Source organism: Leptodactylus fuscus, chromosome 4 (genome assembly GCF_031893055.1).
Source record: "Leptodactylus fuscus isolate aLepFus1 chromosome 4, aLepFus1.hap2, whole genome shotgun sequence".
In the NCBI taxonomy this organism is placed as follows: Eukaryota; Metazoa; Chordata; class Amphibia; order Anura; family Leptodactylidae; genus Leptodactylus; species Leptodactylus fuscus.
The window spans coordinates 75,547,057-75,569,519 of NC_134268.1; the positions used below are offsets into that span (position 1 = coordinate 75,547,057).

General features: G+C 40.7%; 1 protein-coding gene across 1 annotated transcript in view; it reads right to left on the bottom strand.

The window, feature by feature from the left end:
• Positions 1-7,679: 7,679 nt before the first annotated feature.
• The window catches only part of PIEZO2 (piezo type mechanosensitive ion channel component 2), a 265,739-nt gene continuing 250,955 nt past the window's right edge, over positions 7,680-22,463 (bottom strand). Inside the window, exons 47-54 of the mRNA XM_075270713.1 lie at positions 20,225-20,372; positions 18,450-18,638; positions 15,841-15,933; positions 13,377-13,549; positions 12,156-12,272; positions 11,320-11,399; positions 11,023-11,200; positions 7,680-9,489 (exon numbers count right to left, since the gene is read on the bottom strand). Coding sequence (XP_075126814.1) covers positions 9,237-9,489; positions 11,023-11,200; positions 11,320-11,399; positions 12,156-12,272; positions 13,377-13,549; positions 15,841-15,933; positions 18,450-18,638; positions 20,225-20,372 — 1,231 coding nt within the window. The 3' untranslated portion in view covers positions 7,680-9,236. The remainder of the gene's footprint in view (positions 9,490-11,022; positions 11,201-11,319; positions 11,400-12,155; positions 12,273-13,376; positions 13,550-15,840; positions 15,934-18,449; positions 18,639-20,224; positions 20,373-22,463) is intronic.

Sequence of the window (22,463 nt, forward strand, 5' to 3'; positions counted from 1 at the left end):
TCTACTGCTTAAAGCAGTAGACACCCGGCGGCTATGGCGGCCGCCCGGCTCCCGGGCGGTCGCCATAGTTACAGACCCGACATGCGCCGTACTATTACGGCGCATGTCGGGAAGGGGTTAAACAAGGTCATAAACTTGTACTCATAAATCCGTCTCTCTTTCCTTGATTTAAAAGTCACAAGGCGCGAGGACACGGCCCGCACCTCAGCCACACGGCCGCAGCCGCTGGCCCACCCGGCCTTTGCCGCAGGTGGAACCCGCGATCGTCTTTTTAACTATACCGCCCACTCCCACAAACCCAGAGAGAGGACCGGGCCTTATAGGATAATATGAGAAGAGCCTTCTAAAGTTTTAACATTTTATTAACCCAAGATGGTCGATACTAGGTCAGCCAGGAATACATATAAAGATATACCTTGGCGGTCACAAGCTTATACGGTTACAGAGAAGGTATGTTACAGTGCAGTGAGATAAAACAGATTACAGAGATTAAAAGATTAGAAACAGAAACAGTCCTTAGAAACCCGGCGATTCTGCAGCCAACGCATGGTACCCACAAGGCAGGAGATACAGTCCATTAAAGTCTCTGGTGGGGGCACCGCAGCACCCCCCCACATAGCATATAGCAATAGAGAGAGTTTTTCCACACCGATTTAAAAAGTCCATAGTCCATAAATCCATGATCAGATAGGCGTTACGTCATAGTCCTCATAATTCCATAAGTCCATTAGCATTAAAGTAGTACATGACTCTCCTTCAAAGTCCCTTGGCCGCATGGCAATTTTTTGTCTCTCAGCACATGGCCACTTCTGCCCCGCCCTTCCCCCCAGCAAGGGGGGAGGGGGCCACACACAGAGCCAACTTGCTCACATGTGTCCAGATGAGAAGAACAAGAACCACTAGCTCCGCCCCAGGTCACTCTTATATTGACCCTGGGCTCCACCCTGAAATGACATCATCAGAGCTTTCGGACCACCCTCTAGCTTGGCAATCAAATAACTATAAATGGTCATAATTCCTCATTACATGAATATACGTTCAAACAAGTGGCATGTCTTTGCTCACTGCAAGTTTCCCAGCATATTGACACCAAACATGATAACTCAATACCCTTTGAGTAACGAGAACTGGGCCTGGGCTTTTCCCAGGCCCGTAGGCTTAAAGTTTTTGGGTTAAAAACGTGCGTCTCACTACTACGCACCGGAAGATCTAATTGTCATAATGGTAACATCTTTCCCTCGGAGAGATTATTATCAAAAACCTATAACTCTTTGAAGTTACCAGGTGGAGTCAGGTTGTCTGTGGAGAGATGTTAGTAGGGCTCTCAGGGCACTGAGCCAGGATGGCCCCCTGCTGAGAGATACTACATTAGCACAGATATGTTAATGCCATGCCTAGGGTGAGACAATGGCTTTTGATCTTGGCAACTGGCCACAGATAATCAGATTCACCCATTTGGGTCACTAGCCTTCACATCCTACTGAGATAACAAGATTCCTTAGCAGGATGATGACTTAAAAAATGGCAAATACAGACCAGATAAGTTATTCTCCAAGATATACAGTTGAGGGTCAGTCAACACAATAAAATACATAGGTAGTTATAAATATAGCTGAGAATGATGATTGGGGTCCGATTCATCACACCCTCCATCTCTGCCCCCAGATTCATGTCCCACATCTCTGCCCTCAGATTCATGTCCCTCCATCTCTGCCCCCAGATTCATGTCCCCCATCTCTGCCCCCAGATTCATGTCCCCCATCTCTGCCCTCAGATTCATGTCCTCTCCATCTCTGCCCCCAGATTCATGTCCCCCATCTCTGCCCCCAGTTTCATGTCCTCTCCATCTCTGCCCCCAGATTCATGTCCCCCATCTCTGCCCCCAGTTTCATGTTCACTCCATCTCTGCCCTCAGATTCATGTCCCCCATCTCTGCCCTCAGATTCATGTCCTCTCCATCTCTGCCCCCAGATTCATGTCCCCACATCTCTGCCCCCAGATTCATGTCCCTCCATCTCTGCCCCCAGATTCATGTCCCTCCATCTCTGCCCCCAAATTCATGTCCACTCCATCTCTGCCCCCAGATTCATGTCCCCCATCTCTGCCCCCAGATTCATGTCCCCCATCTCTGCCCCCAGATTCATGTCCCCCATCTCTGCCCCCAGTTTCATGTCCACTCCATCTCTGCCCCCAGATTCATGTCCCTCCATATCTGCCCCCAGATTCATGTCCCCACATCTCTGCCCCCAGATTCATGTCCCACATCTCTGCCCCCAGATTCATGTCCTCTCCATCTCTGCCCTCAGTGTCATGCCATCCTCTCCATCTCTGCCCCCAGTGTCATGCCGTCCTCTCCTTCATCTGCCCCCAGATTCACGTTCCACCTCCACATTAAACTTACCTTCTCCTCCGCTCCCTCGCCGCTCTCTGCCCGCCTCTCTCACTGACACATGCGGCTGAAGCCTCGCTTCGCCGCTGCCCGCCTCTCTCCCTGACATATGCGGCTGAAGCTGCTCGCGTGCTCGCTTCGCCGCTGCGTCTCTCTCTCGCTGACACATGCGGCTGAAGCGAGGAGCTGACCTGTGTCAGCTCCTCGCTTCGCCGCTGCCGCCGGCTCCTGGCTTGTACATCGCGTCCACAAGCCAGGAGCCGGCGGCAGCAGCGAAGCGAGGAGCTGACACAGGTCAGCTCCTCGCTTCAGCCGCATGTGTCAGCGAGAGAGAGACGCAGCGGCGAAGCGAGCACGCGAGCAGCTTCAGCCGCATGTGTCAGGGAGAGAGGCGGGCAGCGGCGAAGCGAGGAGCTGACCTGTGTCAGCTTCTTGCTTCAGCCGCATGTGTGTTCAACTCAGATCTGCGTCCTCTGGACGCAGATCTGAGTTGAAATCGGGACATACCTCCCTCCAACCGGGACCGCGGGACATGTCACCCAAATCGTGACTTTCCTGCGGAAATCGGGACGGTTGGGAGGTATGCTTATACCTATAGGGAAACTGCAGGTGTTTCTGTGGGTATAAGTGACATGCTGCGATTTCCAAAACAGCAACAGTTTTGGAGATTGCAGTGTGTCCGCCGTGTGTGTTTTTCTGCAATCATTGGATGGGATTGCACTCACTATATACCTCACACTCAGGCCTGGTTCACATCTGCATTCAGTAATCCATTTGGGGAGTCCGCATGGGGACCCTCCCAAACAGACTACCGAACGCATTAGCAAGCGGTGGGCAGTGAAAGCACACAGACTATAATGGGGTCCATGTGCTTTCTGTGCGGTGTCTGCATAGAACATGCAGACAGAAAAGTACTTCACAATCTACTTTCCTGTCCACATGACTCGTGCGGACACCGCGCGGAAAGAACCCCATAGTCTATGGGGTCTGCGCACTTTCACTGCACACTGCTTGCTAATGCGTTTGGTAATCCGTTGGGGAGGGAGGGGGTTCCCATGCAGACTCCCCAAACAGATCACCAAACGCAGATGTGAACCAGGACTTATATATATACCATTTATACTCACACATATACAATACTATAGCACATATACATTTATATACATTCATATACCATATATAAGTCATATATATATACTTGTATGAATACTATATATACACACATATATACATACACATTATTATAGCATACTGTATATACTCACACATACCTGTATACAAACATACAGTACTCACACAGTATACAAGACACATACTTTACACAAATGTAGACATAGATACATATTAAACATACATATTTTACCAAAATAATTTACTCACATATTCCAGCAGTAGTAAACCATCGCATCAGACAGCTTTTGTCTTCCCCACACGCTACGATGTAAGAGGACTCACTGTGAGGAGGAGGGGGGGGAGAGGGAGAAAGTGTGGGCAGCAGGGACGAAACCTCAAAGGAAAGCAGCCGTAGCTGCTGCAGGTAAGTGAAGGAAGCGGCCATTAGCTGATGCAGAAGATGCACATGCTGTCCTCCGATATGTACAGCTTCAGCATCAGCTAATGGGGGCCCCTGTGTGTTGAGGCAAATGCATTGGTAAAATGAAAACTTTCAGTCAGGGCTCAGGGCCCACCGGGGGATTCACCGGTTCCCCGGTGGGCCAGTCCGACCCTGCTCCCAGCCATTTTTGAATTAGCCCGCTTTTATTGATATGCAAATTATCCAGCGTGGAGCACTCGGAAGTCTCTGTGATGTTACCTGAGCACTGCTTGTGTGATCAGCCTTCCCTGGCTCTCGCCTCCCCCTTTATTACACATATCACACAAGCAGTGCTCAGAGAACATCTGCTAGAAAAAGGAACCCATTGAAGTCAATGGGAGGCTTTTTTCAGTGCTGAAATTCCACACCAAATTCCTCACCATTTTCCGCCATGTGAATGCACCCTAAAACTGCCCGATTTTCCCAACAGTCTCATGCTGTTTGAAAATCTGGCATACTTTTAGTAAAACTTAAAAAAGTATACTATTTATTAGTTGGCTTAATTTCCAACCAAATTTTGGAACAGAAATTAGGTGCAATTGCTGAACTTTTGGTGCAATTTCCAAAATTTTGGCATTTCTGGCTCACAGTTCAGCATATTACATCACACCCCCATTTCAACAAGCCCCGCCAACATTATACAAGGTACAGAAACTGTTAGAAATTGTCTAAAACACATAGAAAATGAGGTGGAAGGCATGCTCACCAGTTTTTTGTAATAACTACACCAGAATTCTGGTGTATTTTCATTGGTTTATCTCTCCTGGTGTGCTTGTGTGTAGCAGTGTTGTGTGAATATGTACTTTGTGTGTGGCAGAGGTGCATTTTTTTGTGCAGTAGATTTGAGTGTGTGCACATATATTTGTAGCAGAGTTGTTTGTATACTTGCTGTTAAGTAAAAAAATATTTACAGGGGTTATATGTGTGTGAATTTGAGACGGACATCTGTATCTTATTTCTCTTTATTTTGATGCAAAGTATCAGCAATCCGTTGCTCCTATCCACCACTGATTAGGACATAACTATTGGACAATATCATTGGGGAATCTCAAGCCGTGGCCTCCAAATCAGCTGTTTATAGGGACCTAACAAATATTGAGCCCCATAGCAAACTTTTGACTTGGGCCCTCCCATAGAACATATCGCCCGGTATAATGTCACAATTACACACTATAATGTTTCATAGTGCCCCTGTCCCATAGCAGCCCCTTCACACAGTATAATGTCCCATAGCGGCCACTTCACATAGTATAATATCCCATATTGGCTCCTGCACACAATATAATGTCCCATATTGGCCCCCGGCATACAGTATAATGTTCCATAGTGGCTACTTCACACAGTATAATGTCCAACAGTGGCCTCTTCATACAGTACTATGTCTCATAAAGGTCACTGCAGTATTTTTTGCAAATATTGCAGAAATTTTGGGATCAGCAGAACTATTATTATACTCGTAGGTGACAAACATAACAACCAGTGTCACTAACCTCTCCTTGGCTCCAGAGTTTTCAGTTTGGACTTATCCAAAACTGCCAGATGATCCATGTGAGACGAATCTTGTGGGGTTCGCACAAAATATACCCTTGATACGGGTCCACAGCCGTACTTACCAATCCCCACTCTTGGAAACAACTGACTTCACTTCCACTTCAGCCCTCTAGGGGGCCCCTTGTATTGCATTTCACGTTACTGTCAGCAACGTCCCGACACTGTTGACCCTCATTGATGTGATATGAAAGGGGCCTCCTGGAGGACTTAAAGGAAAGTGTAGGCCAGGAGCGAGAATCATTAAGTACATAAGGCCCATTACCTGTTGGAGTTACTCCAGAAGGTAACGACTTATTAATAAAAAAAAAAACAAAAGAAAAAACCTAGCACCAGATGCAGTCAGCCGACGCCGGCCCTGGCAGTATATATCCGTTGTGTGTAAGTATATGTGTGGTAGTGTGGGCAGTTTATGGCACTGATCTATTCACTTCCTTTAACCACCAGGGAATATTTAATTGATATTTAAATATTTTTCCTACTTTTTACTCTGTAAATGATGGGTGCATCTTATAGTCTGAAAAATAGAGTAATACATTATCTTTAAGGCTCACTCCATGGGACGGGTACCACTAATTTGGTAGAGAAGAACCTAGTGTCTAATAAGGGCAGCAGTATGGAACTTTCTTCGTACGTTTCTCATATTTTATCTGTCCACTACTGATTGGAAACCGTCTTCCAAAAAAACCCAAAAAAACACTTTTTTCAACCACAAAGTACTGACCTCTGGAGAATATGTCTTCTTGGTTTCCATTATTTGCGCTGCAACATGAAGGTGAAGTGATAGATTTTCTTTATCTCCACCTACCCTACGTAGACTGGGGAATAACTCAGGGAAAAAAAAACAGCTAGGGCAACTGCAACTTACGCTGGGTTCACATCTGCGCCCTGTCCTCCGTTATGCAGGTTTTCGTTTCCTGCCCAAAACTGGACAGGAGACGGAAACCTGCATTCATTTTTCAAACCCATTCACTTGAATGGGTTTGGAAAGTGTCTGGCCATGAGTGCCGGTGAGCGTTTTGTGCTCTCCGCGGCGAAACGGATTTTTTTTCTTAACCGGACACAAAGTCGGACATGCAGGACTGTGTGTCCGGTTTAAAAAAAAAAATAACGTTTTTGCCTCGGAGAACACAAAACGCTCCCTGGCATTCATGGCCGGACCCGGTCTGTCGGGTTTTCGTTTTCTGTCTACAGAAGATGGAAACCTGACAGACGGAGATCGGGTGCAGATGTGAACGAGCCCTTAAAGATATAATAAATCTTTTCTTTACATAGAATTAGAAGTACAATACCTTTCACTTTTTTTAATACTTTGTTAATTGTAACCACTACAATGTACATCATCTATCACAGCAAAGTAATTTTGTACCTTAAATTCCATTCAATACTTTCTAGTTTTTAAAGTACAAATAAATCCCGAGTCATTTTCTGATACTTCTCGTTTCCATTTTCTTATAGGATTTATGACAAAAAACAGATTGTGAAAAAAATTTATTTTAAAATGTTTTCTTGGTAAGAAAAAAGCAGCCATTGGAAAAGTCCCATGTCACGCAAACAGTATTCTACAAACGTCATCCATTATCAGTAAAATGTTACAGCAGTTATATGACCATAGCACCTGCTGCTTCATCATGCAATGTGAGAATCAAGGAAGTAAAACAGTTTTTCTTTTATCAATAATGTAGAGAAATAAATACTTTTAAGGTCATTCTACCTTCCAGGGAACGGCTCATCATTTACAGTATGATGCTGCATGTCTAGAATTTAGTGGTTAAAACATTCTCTCTAAATGACTTGTGTAATGACGTATATGAAAGGGTTCACCTAGGCAGCAAGCTACAGAAGAGGGTCTCCTAAAACATCGTTTGTATCAGGGAATAAGATGAATTAAATAATATTAGGCTGAATTGCTATATCGATGAACCCCGACAGTAATGGCCAGTGGAATCCAAAACAATGTGAAAACCGACTGTTTTACCCCATTCTGGTGCTGCACAGATGGACCAGTTACCTACAAGCAGTAGAGGCAGCCATTTTGTTAAAGCCAACATGTATCCTATTGGTACTGCTACCACTGTACATTACTAGCACTATTATCTATATCAATAATGTTAAGTAAGAAAATAATGTAATTACTAATGCTGTCAACAAAATGGCTGCCCAAAGGTGCATACATGGCAGGTATACTATAAAAATAATTGATTGATTGAGTTAATACAATGGCATAATGAGCAGTTTAATTCCACCCTGGGAAGCTATTTGCACTATTCACTATAACATGGCCACAATGGGGGTGATGTCACACAGAATACAGACCTCTGCACAGATGCATTCAGTGCTGCAGCTGCCAATGTGAAGCACAAACTGATGTGCAGATTGCCTTTATTACTGGCTGTGTGGCTTTGCAAGTTGTAGCAAGACCAGTAATAAAGAAAAACCAATGATGTTACTTAAGTGAAAGCACTGGAGGCTGCAGCGCTCCCTGTGTCTGTGCTAGAGCCGATACCCTGTGCGGCACCACCCTGAGAACTACACAAGTGCATGCCTTTTGTATATTACATATTGCAATTTACAAACAGTGTTTATTAACTAGTAGCCCTTAATTAAATTATAAGGAATGTTCAGGTTTAAAAAAAAACCAAAAAAAAAACCCTCCAGTATTTCACTTCTTTCTTGGCTGCAAATAAAGAATATAATGACATTATTTTCAAGTAAATCTATATGCTTATTGTAAGCAAGAAACAGCAAACCAGAGAATGTGTGCTTTATTACTAGCCACGGCTAACTTACTACATTTGCTCTTTAAACAGCTGATGGTCAATTGTAATCTTATTTCTACATTGTGACGTTTCCCTGATCAAGACTGTGGGAGTTTGAGGCTAGAAATAAATAAGTTAAAGGTTGTTTGACTTATGGTAAACTATGGGTATAAAAATTAGACTACAGTAAAAAGAAAGGTTAATATGTAGTGTAAACATTTTCTTCCTTAATTTAGAAACAAAATGTATAAGGTACTGTATGTTCAAGTTAGAGGCATGCATCTCAGCCCGTAACAACAGTGTAACAATGAGTCAGGATATAGTCACCTTAAAGGAACAGCTGTTGACTTGGCCTTGCGCTATCTCTGTATTACTTATTTCTAGTATGTATTTTTTTTTTGTTTTCCTGAGAACAGTCAAATCATTGAAGAAAATATTCTGATGGGAAGTTCCAATAAAATAAGGCAGTTAACAAGATTGTCAGTTTGTGTATTTCGGTATGTAGAGTGAGGCTTTAATGCATAAATAATCTCTTTCCCTATAACAGGCAATTGTGCAGTCACTTCTTTACCCTTTGCTGCAGTAGGCCTTGTTAGAATGATAAAAAAAATCAACCAATTGCCATTTCATGGGTTTAGGACTCTCTAAAGCAGCATATTGCACATTCCAGGAGATGTCTTTGCTGAAGAAACACTTGCACCGCTGTACAACTGTATTCCCACTCTCGCTTTGTATTGGCCATATGAAGAAGACTTGAAGATCTAAAGAAAAGTTACTGTGATATTGTTGGCTTCGGATCCAAAAATACCAGACCCTTTGTAACTTTGCTGTACTGTAAAGGTAATTGCTTCTTCATCGCAAGTGTCCAAGCTCTTATGAGAGCTATGACAATATTGTGCTTTTAACAATCCAAATAAAGTCAACTGAATCACTGAGTTCATTAATATTATTTATTTTTTTCTCTTGTCCATTTGATCATAGTTTCTGGTGAGCGGTATAAGAATATTAATTTGGCATACAAATCTTCTTCCAGTTCCAATTCCCCAGTCTCTCTTACTAGGAAAATGTCTGTGCACAATTTTAGGATACGGTCCACGTTTGGTAGTTCCTCAAACATGATTGAGTGGGATATTCCGCTGAAGAACTCTCGTACAAATTTTCCTATTACGAGTACCACAGAAGCGTACAATCCCATGATTCTAAAAAAAAAAAAAAAAAAAAAAAAAGACATGTTAGAAGTATTGTATCATTATGTTACACATTACTCTTCAGTAGTCAGTAGTGGCGTCTTCAATGGTCAATAACCATCTAGTAAGTAGGGAATATGGCTTAAATGCCTTAACCCCTTGGTACATAATTACATATATGTGGGGGAATGCAGTCAGTAACATATTCCATCATACATGGATGTGATTGTGATCGCATAGGCTCTTCTTTTGAGTGTAACTTCTTCTGACACTTTGACAATTGGGCACTCTCTGCAACAGCTGAAATGGTGACAATATCAGTCCTGGCTGTTGAACTCTCTAGATACCATGGTTAAAAGTCTAGCATCTAAAGTGAGTGAAACTGAAAGCCCCATTGCCCCCTCACCCTCCAATGCAATTGCAAAGGCCCTGTGGCTGCATCACAGTAGTGATGCCTCTCAGAGGCAGATCCGAACAGAACGCCGTTGCTGGTTTTACAAGTATATCTATTGCAGTGTATTGTACTAGCAATTGAGCCCCAGTGTTAAAATCCTATACGGCTTTGAAAGAAAATAAAGAAATAAATAATACAATGTTTATAAATATGTCGAGAAAACATTTTTCCTATTAAAAGTATTTTCATTTTCTCAAAAATAAAGCTTACATATTCGATTTTGACAATTTTAAACTATTACATTACCTAACATTTACATTATTAAAAAAAATATATATAATTGCTCGTTTGGTTTATCTCACCGCAAAAAATGGAATACCAATTACAAACACCCCCCCCCCCCAGAAAACTAATACCGTTAAAAAAGCCTTCAAACTAAAATGCCATTTGCAATTTTCTGAAATGTGTTAATGGGATAATGCTAGAATCCCATCCACTTTGTAGGGCCTGTAAAATGCAGCGTTTTTTGCCGCAGCCTTTCTGCTTAAAGCGGTTTCTGAACAACAAAAAAGCAATTAAATCAGAAATCAGTTCCTCTTTTCTACTGCAAATATGTGCCCAAGTTCCCTTTTACCTTTACAGAGACATAGATTTACAATTCCCAGTGGTAGCGGCAGGCAAAATTTTATTACTTAACTATTGCTACACTGAGGACTCTGTTTCAGAAAAAGTGCCATGAAAGGCTATGAAATTAATCAAGAAAAGAATTGTAGACCTGAAATGAAAGGTTGATTAAAACAGAATGCAGCCCATTTAAACTGCCATAAGACTGGAACCACATGTGTACTTATTGTGAAAGTTTTTAGATTCAAAGGAACAATTAAATTGAAAAGAAAGCTGAAGTATGAATGTATATTAGATATTACATCATCCAGCTTCATGACTTAATTATAGCTCTATCTTCATATTAAACTATGTTATGGGACTTCATGCTCGGTGTCAGACAGTATATGTCTGACAGAGGTTTTTGTGGTAGACAGATGTGTAGTGTCGCTATATAGGAAGAGAGTGACCATACTAAGCTGTATCATCAACTATTTATATACAGTATATAGTACTCACAAATCCTGTCTGTATTTGAAGATGCTTACCCATAACCAGCTAAAAATCCTAGACTAGGAGGGCTGACTTTATCGCTGAAAACGAATAGTTCCAAGCCAACGTTGTTTGAAGAATGCTTCTTCACCTGATTGAGGACCCACCACTCTCGGGCAAAATCACCGGTACCATTTCTCTTGAGACTTACATTAATATTTACAAATTCTTGGTCTGTTGAGCAGAAGAAGAATTAGGTGTGAAAACATTTGGTTGTTCATTATAAGTTTCTATATGATTCTTAAAATTTTAATTTAAATTGAAATGCAGCTTTAACAGAAGACAATGCTTACCCTTGAGAAGTTGCAGTATGGGCTTTGCTGTGGAATCACTTGGTGCTTTGATATACCATGGATAGATATGTTCAAGCATTCTAGAATTTCAGAAAATAAATAAATAAATACATATCTAATGACTCCAACCATCTCCTGCAAAATCATTAACTAATAAGCAGGCCTTGTATATGACCCAATGACCAAGAAAAAAAATAAATAAAATTTTGACGTATGGATAAAGAAGCTGACCCACAGGAGAGCAGATGAATCCACTGTTGGGCCCCTGACCCAGTGGATCTAGTGGGCACCTAGCCTCCCAGGCCCTGCAAGAGCATGGCACAATACACTCACTGCACTACAGGATCAAATGGAGCCTATGGTCCAGTTTGTTATATATAAATGCACACGGTGATTGAGCTGACATCTAGGCACAGAACAAGTCAACTACAACCCTCTGTCCTGGTCCCTGTCTCCTTACTGTCTGTGAGGGCCCACAGTAATCTTGCTCACAGAGCTAAGGGAGTCCTATCCTAAGGCAAGTTAGCAAGCAGGTAATATTTGTATATAGTTATATAGTGGGCCCCCACAATGAATTTCCCTCATGGGCCCCAGGCACCTCTGTCTGACACTGAGTGGGATCTAAACCACATGATACGTTTATTATAATTTACACCATAAAACTGTAACTGAAGATGATTTCAGGGCTGATGTAAGATTAATAACGGTTTTCACATTTTACATGTACCTTAATGGGCCTTCTTTAGCTCCTTCTTGCCAAGACTCCTTAAGTATGTTGATAGATACCTTTACCTAAGCCGTTATCTATGAAGAGGTTATTTTTATGGCATACTCACACTGTCTTTGACTCTTTAGCTTCCATCATGTCTGCAATTGCTAATCGCGTAGCATTTGTCAAAGAAACAGTGTGTTTCTCACCAGTGATTTCTGCTTTAGCTCCAAGGCTGAAATTTCTAAATTGGTACATAGAAGAAACATAAACTGTGTTACTAGTGACTGAACCAGTGGTGATATGTACTTACACAATCTGATCATGGTTACAACGGTTTGCAGATGTTCTTTTAAGTAATTACCTTAAATACAAAGCTACTATATTAGCAAATCTCATTTAAGATAATGGGTAGGGTTGAGCCGATCTTGAGATTTTAGGATCGTTTTTAAAATCTGATTTCCGATCATTTTCCATCCGAACCCGATCCCAATTGCGTAGAAGAAATAAGAGGAGCGACAGCAGCGTGGAGCAGCGACAGCAGCGTGGAGCAGCGACAGCAGCGTGGAGCGGCAGGGGCAGCGATTCTGTGCAGGTAAGCAGCAGCAGGGGGGACTTAAGTAGTCAGGGTATTTTTTAATCACTACACAGCGCAGAGTCCAAAAATTGAAGCATTCAATTTCTGAATTCCACGCTGTGTAGTGAATAGGATCGTTTTTAAAATCCGATTATCGATCAGTAAAAAATCCCATTGACTTACATTAGGATCGCAATTGGGATCGGGTTCGGATGGAAAATGATCGGAAATCAGATTTCAAAAACAATTTGTGCAGGTAAGTTGAGCAATTGGAATTGGAATTCCGTTCCCGATCTTTTTTAGGCGGGATCGGAAACCAATCGCGATCGTGAAATTTCCTCGATCGCCGATCGGGATCCGATCTTTTCCGATCCCAATCGCTCAACCCTAATAATGGGTTTAAATGCAGCCCTATCACTATACCAAACAATAAAACTCTGCTACATTTGACACAGTCCCCATTACTACATTCTCTTTAGCCAGTGAAAGGTGAGAGAATAGCCACATTAGAAGAGTATCAGACCAGATTTTTAAACATATACAGAAGAAAAATATAATAAAACAACAAGAAGAAGGTATAGGGAGAATTCAGAGACCAAAGTAAACATACATATTACATATTATATAACACAGAGACTAACAAAGATTTACAGATTGCAACAGCAAAATATTGCGACTGTGTCTCATGTTATATAGAGAACACATGAATTCCTGAACTGAACATATAAATTGATTCATATGGATACATATATACTGGCTGGATTTACTTACCGCTGAATGGTCCATTGGACAACAAGTGTGAAGTCATGTTTCAAGTTGATAAGGCTTTGTATCATTGAATTTCTACTTGGAGGGCTAATGGTCCATAGAGAATTTGAATTTCCCTCTAATTCTGCGATGGTAATGTCTTCCCTTCCATATCCTTCCAGAAACTGCAGTGCTGACTGTAGGAGTATGTAATACTTTATTAAATACTACAATAAACACTGAATTTAAAATCAGGTTAGGGATCTGAATCAAAATGATTATGTTGCATATAAAACCAAGTCACACTTTTTCATACTCTTCTTTGTCTACATATAGATGGATGGATAGATAAGTACTGTAACTCAATTGATCTAAGGCTGTATTCAGAACATGTTTTTACAGTTTTTACATCTGTTTGATGTACTGGATGGATACAAAAATATGGTGTACTACAGTTTTGTGTCCTTCAAAAACAAAAGGGACAGAAAAATTAAGTTTTTTATTTTTATTTATTTTTTAACAATGATGTCTGTGTAAATAGATTGCTTTCCGTTTGTACCTATTTTATTTTAAACAGATATAAAAAACATGATCTGAATAAAGCCTTTATATAGTTTGGTCCAAAAATATTTGAACAGTGCAAAAATCTTCATGATTTGGGCCCTGCAGGTCACCACATTGGATTTGAAATGAAACATCGGAGATGCAATTGAAGTGTATACTATCAAGTTTAATGTAATGCAAAGGGTTGAACAAAAATATCCTATGAAGTGTTTTAGAGTTACAACCATTTTTCTACAAAGCCTCTTCATTTTAGGGTCTGAAAAGTAATTGGATAAATTAACATTCCCAAAAATAAAATGTACATTTTTAATATGTTGTAGAGAATCCTATTCAGGCAATGATTATCTGAAGTCTGGAATCCATGGACATCCTCAGACACTGGGCTTCCTCCTTTGTGATGCTTTCACAAGTCTTTACTGCTGCTGTCTTCAGTATGGACAAAAGAATTAGGACATATCTCTTAATCAGTGAATTCAGGTGTTTCACTCAGTCCTATTTCCAAAGGTGTATAAATCAACCGCTTAGGCTAGGTTCACATTTGCAACTGGTCTCCGTATGGGGATTTTGTCCCCCATTTTTCATCCTTCTCGGACAGAAACCCAGTGGACCCCATTATAGTCTATGGGGTCCGCAGGTTTCCGAAGGTAACCACTTTTTTAAGTGGATTAGGTTTCTGTTTGGGGGGTCCTCAAGTGGACCCCTTGAATGGAAACCCAAACGCAGAAGTGAACCTAGCTTTAGCCATGCAATCTGTCTCTACTAGAATTTGCTAAAAAATAGCTAATTCTTAAAGAGGTTGTCCACAATAAAATTATTTTTTAAATTAGACCGGGGAAGGCGTACCTCCCAGTGTGGCCCAGTCCTGCTGCATTGTTGTAGTCTTTTGAAGTCCTCGCTGGATGTGACGTCCCATGTCCCTTTCCTTAGGCCACTGATTGGCCACAGCGGTCACATGATCACTGAGGCCAATCAGTGGCCTAAGGAAGGACACAGGACATCAGAAGTAGTGACATCCCATGCCGCTGTGGCTGCTGATTGGCTGATTCCACCGGAAGAAAAACAGTGGTGCTGCAGGACTGGACAGGTGAGTATGTTTTTTGTTGTTTGTTTTTTTACACCTTTCCTGGTCTAAAATTCTGATATATCAGCTATGAGTGGTATTATTATACAACACGCAAACGTAAACAATAGAATATTTTAAAGATAAAGTATATTTATCTTTTTGGTTCATAAACCTTAATAAATACAAAAGAGCAGGAGCAGCTCAGGTACTTACTAAACTCAGAGTTATTTTTAGATTTTTAGAAATGGGAGGGGTGTAAATCTGTATACAATAGGCAAATCCTGGCAGCCAGAAGCCTCGAAATTTAAAAAGATTTCCTAATATCACACAATAGGATAAAAATATCCTAAGGAAAGGTCATCAGTATCAGATCAATGGGGGTCTGACAATTAGCACCCCATGGATCAGTTGTCTTTGTAGATATACAGAGAACAGAGGAAGAAGCAGACCAGGGCCAGGGTACTGCAGATCAGCTTTATTTACATGAATGGGAGCTACAATGCAATAACAAGGTTCAGCCTGTACACTGAGCACAGCACTATCTGCTTCCTGCTCAATTCTCTGTGTATTCACGGCTGAAAACAGTTGATTAGCAGGAGTTTCATGTGTCAGATTCTCAACAATGAGATATTGATGACCTATTTTTGGTCATCAATAATTTTAGTCCAGAACACTCGTTTAAAATTGCTGAAAATTCCTTAAACTGTAAGATAACCAATTGCATGTTGTGCTCTGTATCAAATTAATGAAACTCTGGAAGATGGAATGGAGCTATTAGCACAAAATATAAATGCAAATAAATGGTTTGTTTTTACCAGGTCATTTCTGATCACAGCTGACAAATTGAGTCCAATTACTTACAGTGTCCTTATTTAAACTTTTCTCAAATGTCTTGTATAATGCCCCATCCATGTCTTTGAGCTGGTTCTGTTGTGCACTCATAGTAAAAATAGGCTGCAAGGTAAACAGAGTCCTTAAATTCATGTCACTTGTACTTTGCTGGTAAGATTATAAGAAACATTGATCCTTGTAATGATCTACAGCCCTCATTACACAAAACAGTTATTTTAGTCCTTTCATTGATTTGGATTCTCCTGCTACTATTTATATACAATATATTTAGCCTATCTGCAAATCCAATACAAGCCAGTCATATACACTCTGTACTGCTGGTAAGTTTTTACAGTTTTTTTGAGCACTTTTAATTTCATGGTGTTGTACATATCAAAAACAAACAAAATAGAATAATCTAGTGACCAAATGGCACAACAGGAGAGAGAAGCCCCTGCCCACAAGGTTATATGGTCTATGAGGGTAGATGCTGTTCAGATGGTGGTGTGGTGGCAGCAAGGTTAACAAAGATTTTAGCCTTTCCTGAAAGGGTGGACCTACTGGTTGTGTTTGAAGGCTGTGATTGGGGGGGACGGTCATATATATCACATTAGTGAGTTCCAGGGTATAAGAGATTCAGGAAATCTTGGGGGTGGTTGTGTGAAAAGTGTATAAGAGCAGAGTGAAGAAGAAGGTCTTGAGAGGATCAGAGATAACATGTCAGGGGGAAGGTTAGTGGGACATTATGCCCTAGATGTATAGAGATGAAAGGTTGTGAATAGCCTTTATGTTGATGTTAAAAATTGTAACTTGATTCAATGGGTATTTGGCAAGCAGTGGAGGGAATGGGTTATGGAAGAGGCAAACAAAAAGTGTGAAGAAAGATGGATTAACCAGGCAGCAGAGTTGACGCAAGTGAGCATTTGCTGGGAGGTCACAGAGAAGGATGTTACAGTACTCTTGTAAGCTTAATAATACATCTTAAAGTGGTTGAACTATCAGAGACAACATGTTTCAAATGTTTCAGGTTGTAGCTACATCACAAATCTACATGGCCATGCTTCCAGCACCACCTTTTCCCCAGACCCACACATACAGCTTATTTTTGTCAAGGATAGCCTTTGAAGCTGAACTATACATCTCATTTCTATAGCACATGGAAACTTGAGTTATCTGAGAAACTGCTCAATAGTTTATTAAGGCAGGCTTCAGTTGCTGGCTGCAGGACCAATGGTCTTCCTTGTTGTCAGCTACAATGCTAAGGGGCTGCTTTACTCTTTACATGTTATGTTCTGTTGTCTGTTTTGTTCTTTAAGTTTATACAAGACTGTATGTAGGAAGTGCAGCAGACTATGACTGAAGCCACATGGACTGCTACACTTCCAGTGAGTGAAGCAGGCCCAGATCCAGCTGCTGTGGACTAAGAGGAGAGGTTTGGCATCAATGGTCATTGTAAAGTACATAATGGAGATATTATTGGCCTGCAGGATGATTGGATCTGGGGCTTATTCCACCTATTAGAAACAAGACATGCTAAAAAAAGGAAAGGCCTAATTAAGGGGCAAAGAGGTGTAGAGGAGACTTGGCATGTTTGGACGAATCTCTAAAGGGGAGGGATGAGAGAGGTATGCAGGTTCATTGTACAGACTGCCACTAAAATGGTGCAGGCTGCAGAATATCACCATCCAGTGATGGTGATGGGTTACTTCTGATTGGGACTGTTTGATGTGGCTGTGAGGTTTATATTAACCTGGAGGAAAGGAATGATTGTGGAGTTGATTTTAAAACTTATTGATTCATTGTTTAACATAACAAAGACAATCAAAGGGATTTAAGTATTGATGATATTTAATTAGCAGATCATCAATATTAGAATATTAGGGGTCTGACACCTGGCATTATGATGTTCAGATGTTCGAAGCGGCACTTGGTTGAATTCTACTTCTGCTTCACAGGCCATGTGACATCATGTTCATCATGGCCTCTCTGCAGCTCAGTCCTATTGCTATCCCTAGTCCTAAATGCACAATCTCGAGGTATAGTTGCACTCTGAAGGTTAAGAGACCTGCATGGGCTGCATGACTAAGGCACTGTCTTCCTAATTACATTATGGAAGACAGATTTACATATTCTTCCCATGGAATTATAAGGTCATTTTATAAATCTTTGAAAAATCTATAAAAAGGGTTGTGTCATACATTTACTATCAGTATGTCTTTGAAGTGTGGGAGAAAACCGGAGTACCCAGAGGAAACCCATACAAACACAAGGAGAACATAGAAACGCCTTGCAGATGTCTTTGGTCAGATTCAAACCTAGGACACCAGTGCTACAAGGTATGTATTAGTGTATGTGTTATTACTTTACATATCCTTACTTAGTTACTTATAATAAAACAGCATACTAGATCTCATAAGATTTAGCTGCAAGACACCCTGATGCTTGGGCTATAAAATATATTACAATGCTAGAACCCATTAAACACAATATCTGCTGATCGAAAGAGGATTAAACTGAAGCTTATTTCCATTTTAGGTGATTTGAGATGCAATACTAGACATATCCCATGTCATCTGTTTCTGGAAAAGAAGTAAAGTATTACTAGAAAAATAATATTATTGCTGATTAAGAAAGATTACCTGAAAGCCTCCTAGAGAGATTTTAATGGATACATCCAGTGGTTTGTTGGTCACACCCGCAACTGATTTTATTAGAGACATGAAAAGCAAAGGGAACCAAACAATGCATATCAGAAGTACAACGATCATGCCACCCATTCCATACTTCACTACTTTTTTCTTCTTCTGACCCCGTGGCTGTGGATACCTCTGCAGAGAATGAAAGTGAATACAGTAAATACATAATTTGTAAACCAACCAGTATAGTTTCTGTCCATGTCCTTGCTATGACATCCATTTATAAACAATCACAAGTGTGGATACAGCATAACTGTATAATCTGTCTGCATTATCTATCTATCTATCTATCTATCTATCTATCTATCTATCTATCTATCTATCTATCATGTTTTTTAGTCCAAAACTCTGTGCTACTTAATTTTTTTTTAAGGGTGGCAGCTACCTTTATGGTCAGAAATAGCATTTTGGCTTGTATAGTCATAGCCAACCTTAGGGGACTGGGGCACATCACTCTCTGAGAGCAAACTGTAATGGACTGTACAAGGGCTGTATTCATTCTCTCTGACTATCTAATCCTGTGGTGTTGCTGTGAATAACTCTGCATATCCCCCTTCCTCACCTTCATGTTCCACCCTATCCATCTCCATCATTAGAGCCTGAACATAACAGGACAAGGAGTAATCTGCTATTTTCATTTATTGTGGTTTGCATAGAATGCAGTTTGAGCGAAATCACAGCATAAAATACCACATTTTTACTGGAAATATGCAGGCCCTTTCACGGCATCATAATCACATGATAAAGGTCTTACACCCAGGCAAAGCAAAACAGTGAGTAATGTATGTGCTAGAACATCTTTGTGAGAGGGGTCTGATGCGGGGTCTAAATTAATTTTGAGGTCTAGATTATTTTTTGGTTTGATCTGGGTAATGAATTAATTTTGTGATCTGGTTTGGGCTCTAAATTAATTAAGTTCTCTAGTCTAGGGGCTAAATTAATATTTTTTTTTGTCTTGTCTGGGGTCTGAATTTATTCTGAGCCCTGCTGGGGTTTTAAATGAATTTGGAGGTCTGTTCTAGGATCTAGTCTAGGGGTGTTTACATTTATTTAGCAGTCTGGTCTAAAATTCCGCTAATGGAAAAAAAAGCTAGCAGAACCTATTAAAATCAATAGGAGGCTTTTTTTCAGCGTGGAAAATTCCACACCAAATTCCTTACCATTTTCCTCCATGTGAATGGACCCTAACGCCTGCAATTTTTCAACTTTTCGAAACTTGTATTAACTTATAAGTCCAGTATCTTTTTTTTTTTTTTTTTTAATAAACAACCCTGTTATGCAAAAGCCCCCACCATTTTAACCTAAATATAAAAATGACAAAATGATTATAGTTGATAAATAATGTTCTACTTTAATGATTATACCAGAGTATGGAACCTTTAGCATAGATTCATAGCCCCTAACAATAATGCTTATCGCACTGTGCTATGATCTGTGGAGGACCCACAATTTATATTCATGTATATTCATCCATACAGAATTGCCACATAATAAAGAAACAGAATGCAGTTTAAAGAGTCTAGCTTCTTGTATCTGCCTCTCAGCTTTAGAGGATCCTACACAGCTAAATCAAACATGTAACAACAGGTTGCTAAAACTAATAAAACCTTCTAATTTTACAATATTGTCGATCACAAAAGTTCTGTTCTTTGTGCTGAAACTGAACCGTGAACTATGTTTCCTCTAAAATTCCAACATAATGACTGTACATTCCTTACCTTTTCTGACTCACGCCAGCATTTAAGTATAAATATGTGAGCATAAATATCCTCCACACAGATCCAGCTGGAAAGACTAAGTGTTGTGTCAGTCCATACCCAATCCATGACAGCTCTCAGTTCAGTTAAAAATGGCACCAGGCGAAAGCTGAGGGAAAAGATCACACATCATTAGGACTGTACGGCAGAAATAGTAGGTGATCACAAACACTGCTAAACACACTTGAGTATACATGAGTTACATGTTCAGTGTTCAGTCAACTTCCCATTTAGAATGTCAAGTAACAAAACAAAATTAGGCCATAAGTGGCAGAATTTTCTGGGAGATTGTTTTAAAATATTTAATTCCTAGTAATTTGTCCACAAAAATATTATTGATCTAACTAAACCTGGAAATTACTATGGAGAATAGGGATATGTTGTTGTTTTTTTGCCTCCCTTATTAAGTTCCAAAACATTTTGCAACACTTGGAAAAGCAGGAAAAAAGGATTTATCCAGCTCGTTGGGAGTTTTCCAATGTGCTGGATATAGCCTTTTTTCCTGCTTTTCCCATGGTTGTGTCCTTGCCCGGGGGATGGTATCCGTGCATTTGGAGATTCTTTACACACTTTCGAGCACTGGCTGTGGACTGTTATTTGTGTTTATTTTGCAACAATGCCATAATTTCACATCCAACTTGGCTATTGCAGAATATTCAACTTCTTTGCCTTAAAAAACTACTGGGTTGCTTTTGCAGTATACTTCAGAATTCATCTGGCTGCATCTGTGTTATCATCAATAAACACTAGTGACCCAATGCCATTGGAAGTTATGCATGGTAATGTCATCGCACTTCCTCCACCATGTTTTACAGAGGATATGATGTACTTTATATCATAAGCTGTTCCACGTCTTCTTCATATTTTCTTCTTTCCGTCATTTTGGTACAGGTTGATTTTAGTTTCGTCTGTCCAATGAAAGCTCTTTCTAGAACTGGGATGGTTTCTTTACATGTTTTTTTTTTTTTTTTTGCAAAGTCTAATTCGGGCTTCCTATGTTTGAGGCTGATTAATGGATTGCACCTTGAGTATCTCATCTTCGCTTTATGGTAGACTTGATACTGATACACCTACTATCTGGAGAGTTTTCATCACCTGGGTGGAAGAATTTTTCCTTTACTGTGGAAAAGATTCTGCAATCATCCACTAATGTCTTCTGTGAATGTCTAGGCCTTTTTTTTTGTTTCCAAGCTCACGAATGCACCCTTTTTCTTTTTACTACTATCTCTCTGGTGGATTTCTTCTTTATTTCAGCCTAATGCTGGAAAAAGCAAGGAGATGGTGGTGGACTTTAGTAAACGGAGAAGTGCTCTGATCCTGGTGGAGATCCAAGGGACAAGCATTGAGATAGTCAAGACCTATAAGTATCTGGGTGTGCTCCTCAATAATAAGCTGGACTGGGCTGATCACCTGGATGCGCTACACAGAAAGAGTCACAGCAGGCTCTACCTGCTTTGGAGGCTGAGGGTCTTTGGAGTCCAGGGGCCACTTCTTAGAGCCGTTTTCAACTCTGTGGTTGCTTCAGGCATTTTTTTCAATGTAGCCTGCTTGGGGGAGCAGTATATCAACCAGGGACAGAAACAGACTTGACAGGCTGATCAGAAGGGCCAGCTGTCCTGGGGAGCTGTCTGGACAAAGTACAGGTGGTGGGTGACAGAAGAATACTTCGTTGTGATCTCCTTGTGGGAGAATAAATCCCACCCCATGAATGAGACCTTGAAGGCACTTGGCAGCACTGTAAGTGACCGTCTGCGTCACCCCAAGTGTAAGAAGGAGCGCTATCGGAGGTCCTTCCTCCCAACCGTGATCAGGCTACGTAATCTACATCAGACCAAGCAAAGATCACTCCGCACAGAGAATTAAATAATCCTGAAGTCTTTGTTCTTTTTTCTCTTCCTTAGCTGCTATGGACTTCTAGTATATCCTCTTTTCTCAGCATATGTGAGTCTACTTCTGTAATATATTACTATTTTATTATCCTGTATCTCTATTACTATGCTGCTTTAACATAATGAAATTTCTCCACTATTAAAGGATTATCTTATCTTATCTTATCTTATCTAATAATGGTCTGTTGCACTTTCATTTAGAGTTCCTTTGACTGCATGTTGTGGGTTCACAGCAACAACTTCCAAATTTAGATGCCAAACCTGGAATCAACTCCAGACCTTGCTCCAGTGACTCCAGTTACCTCCTTGAT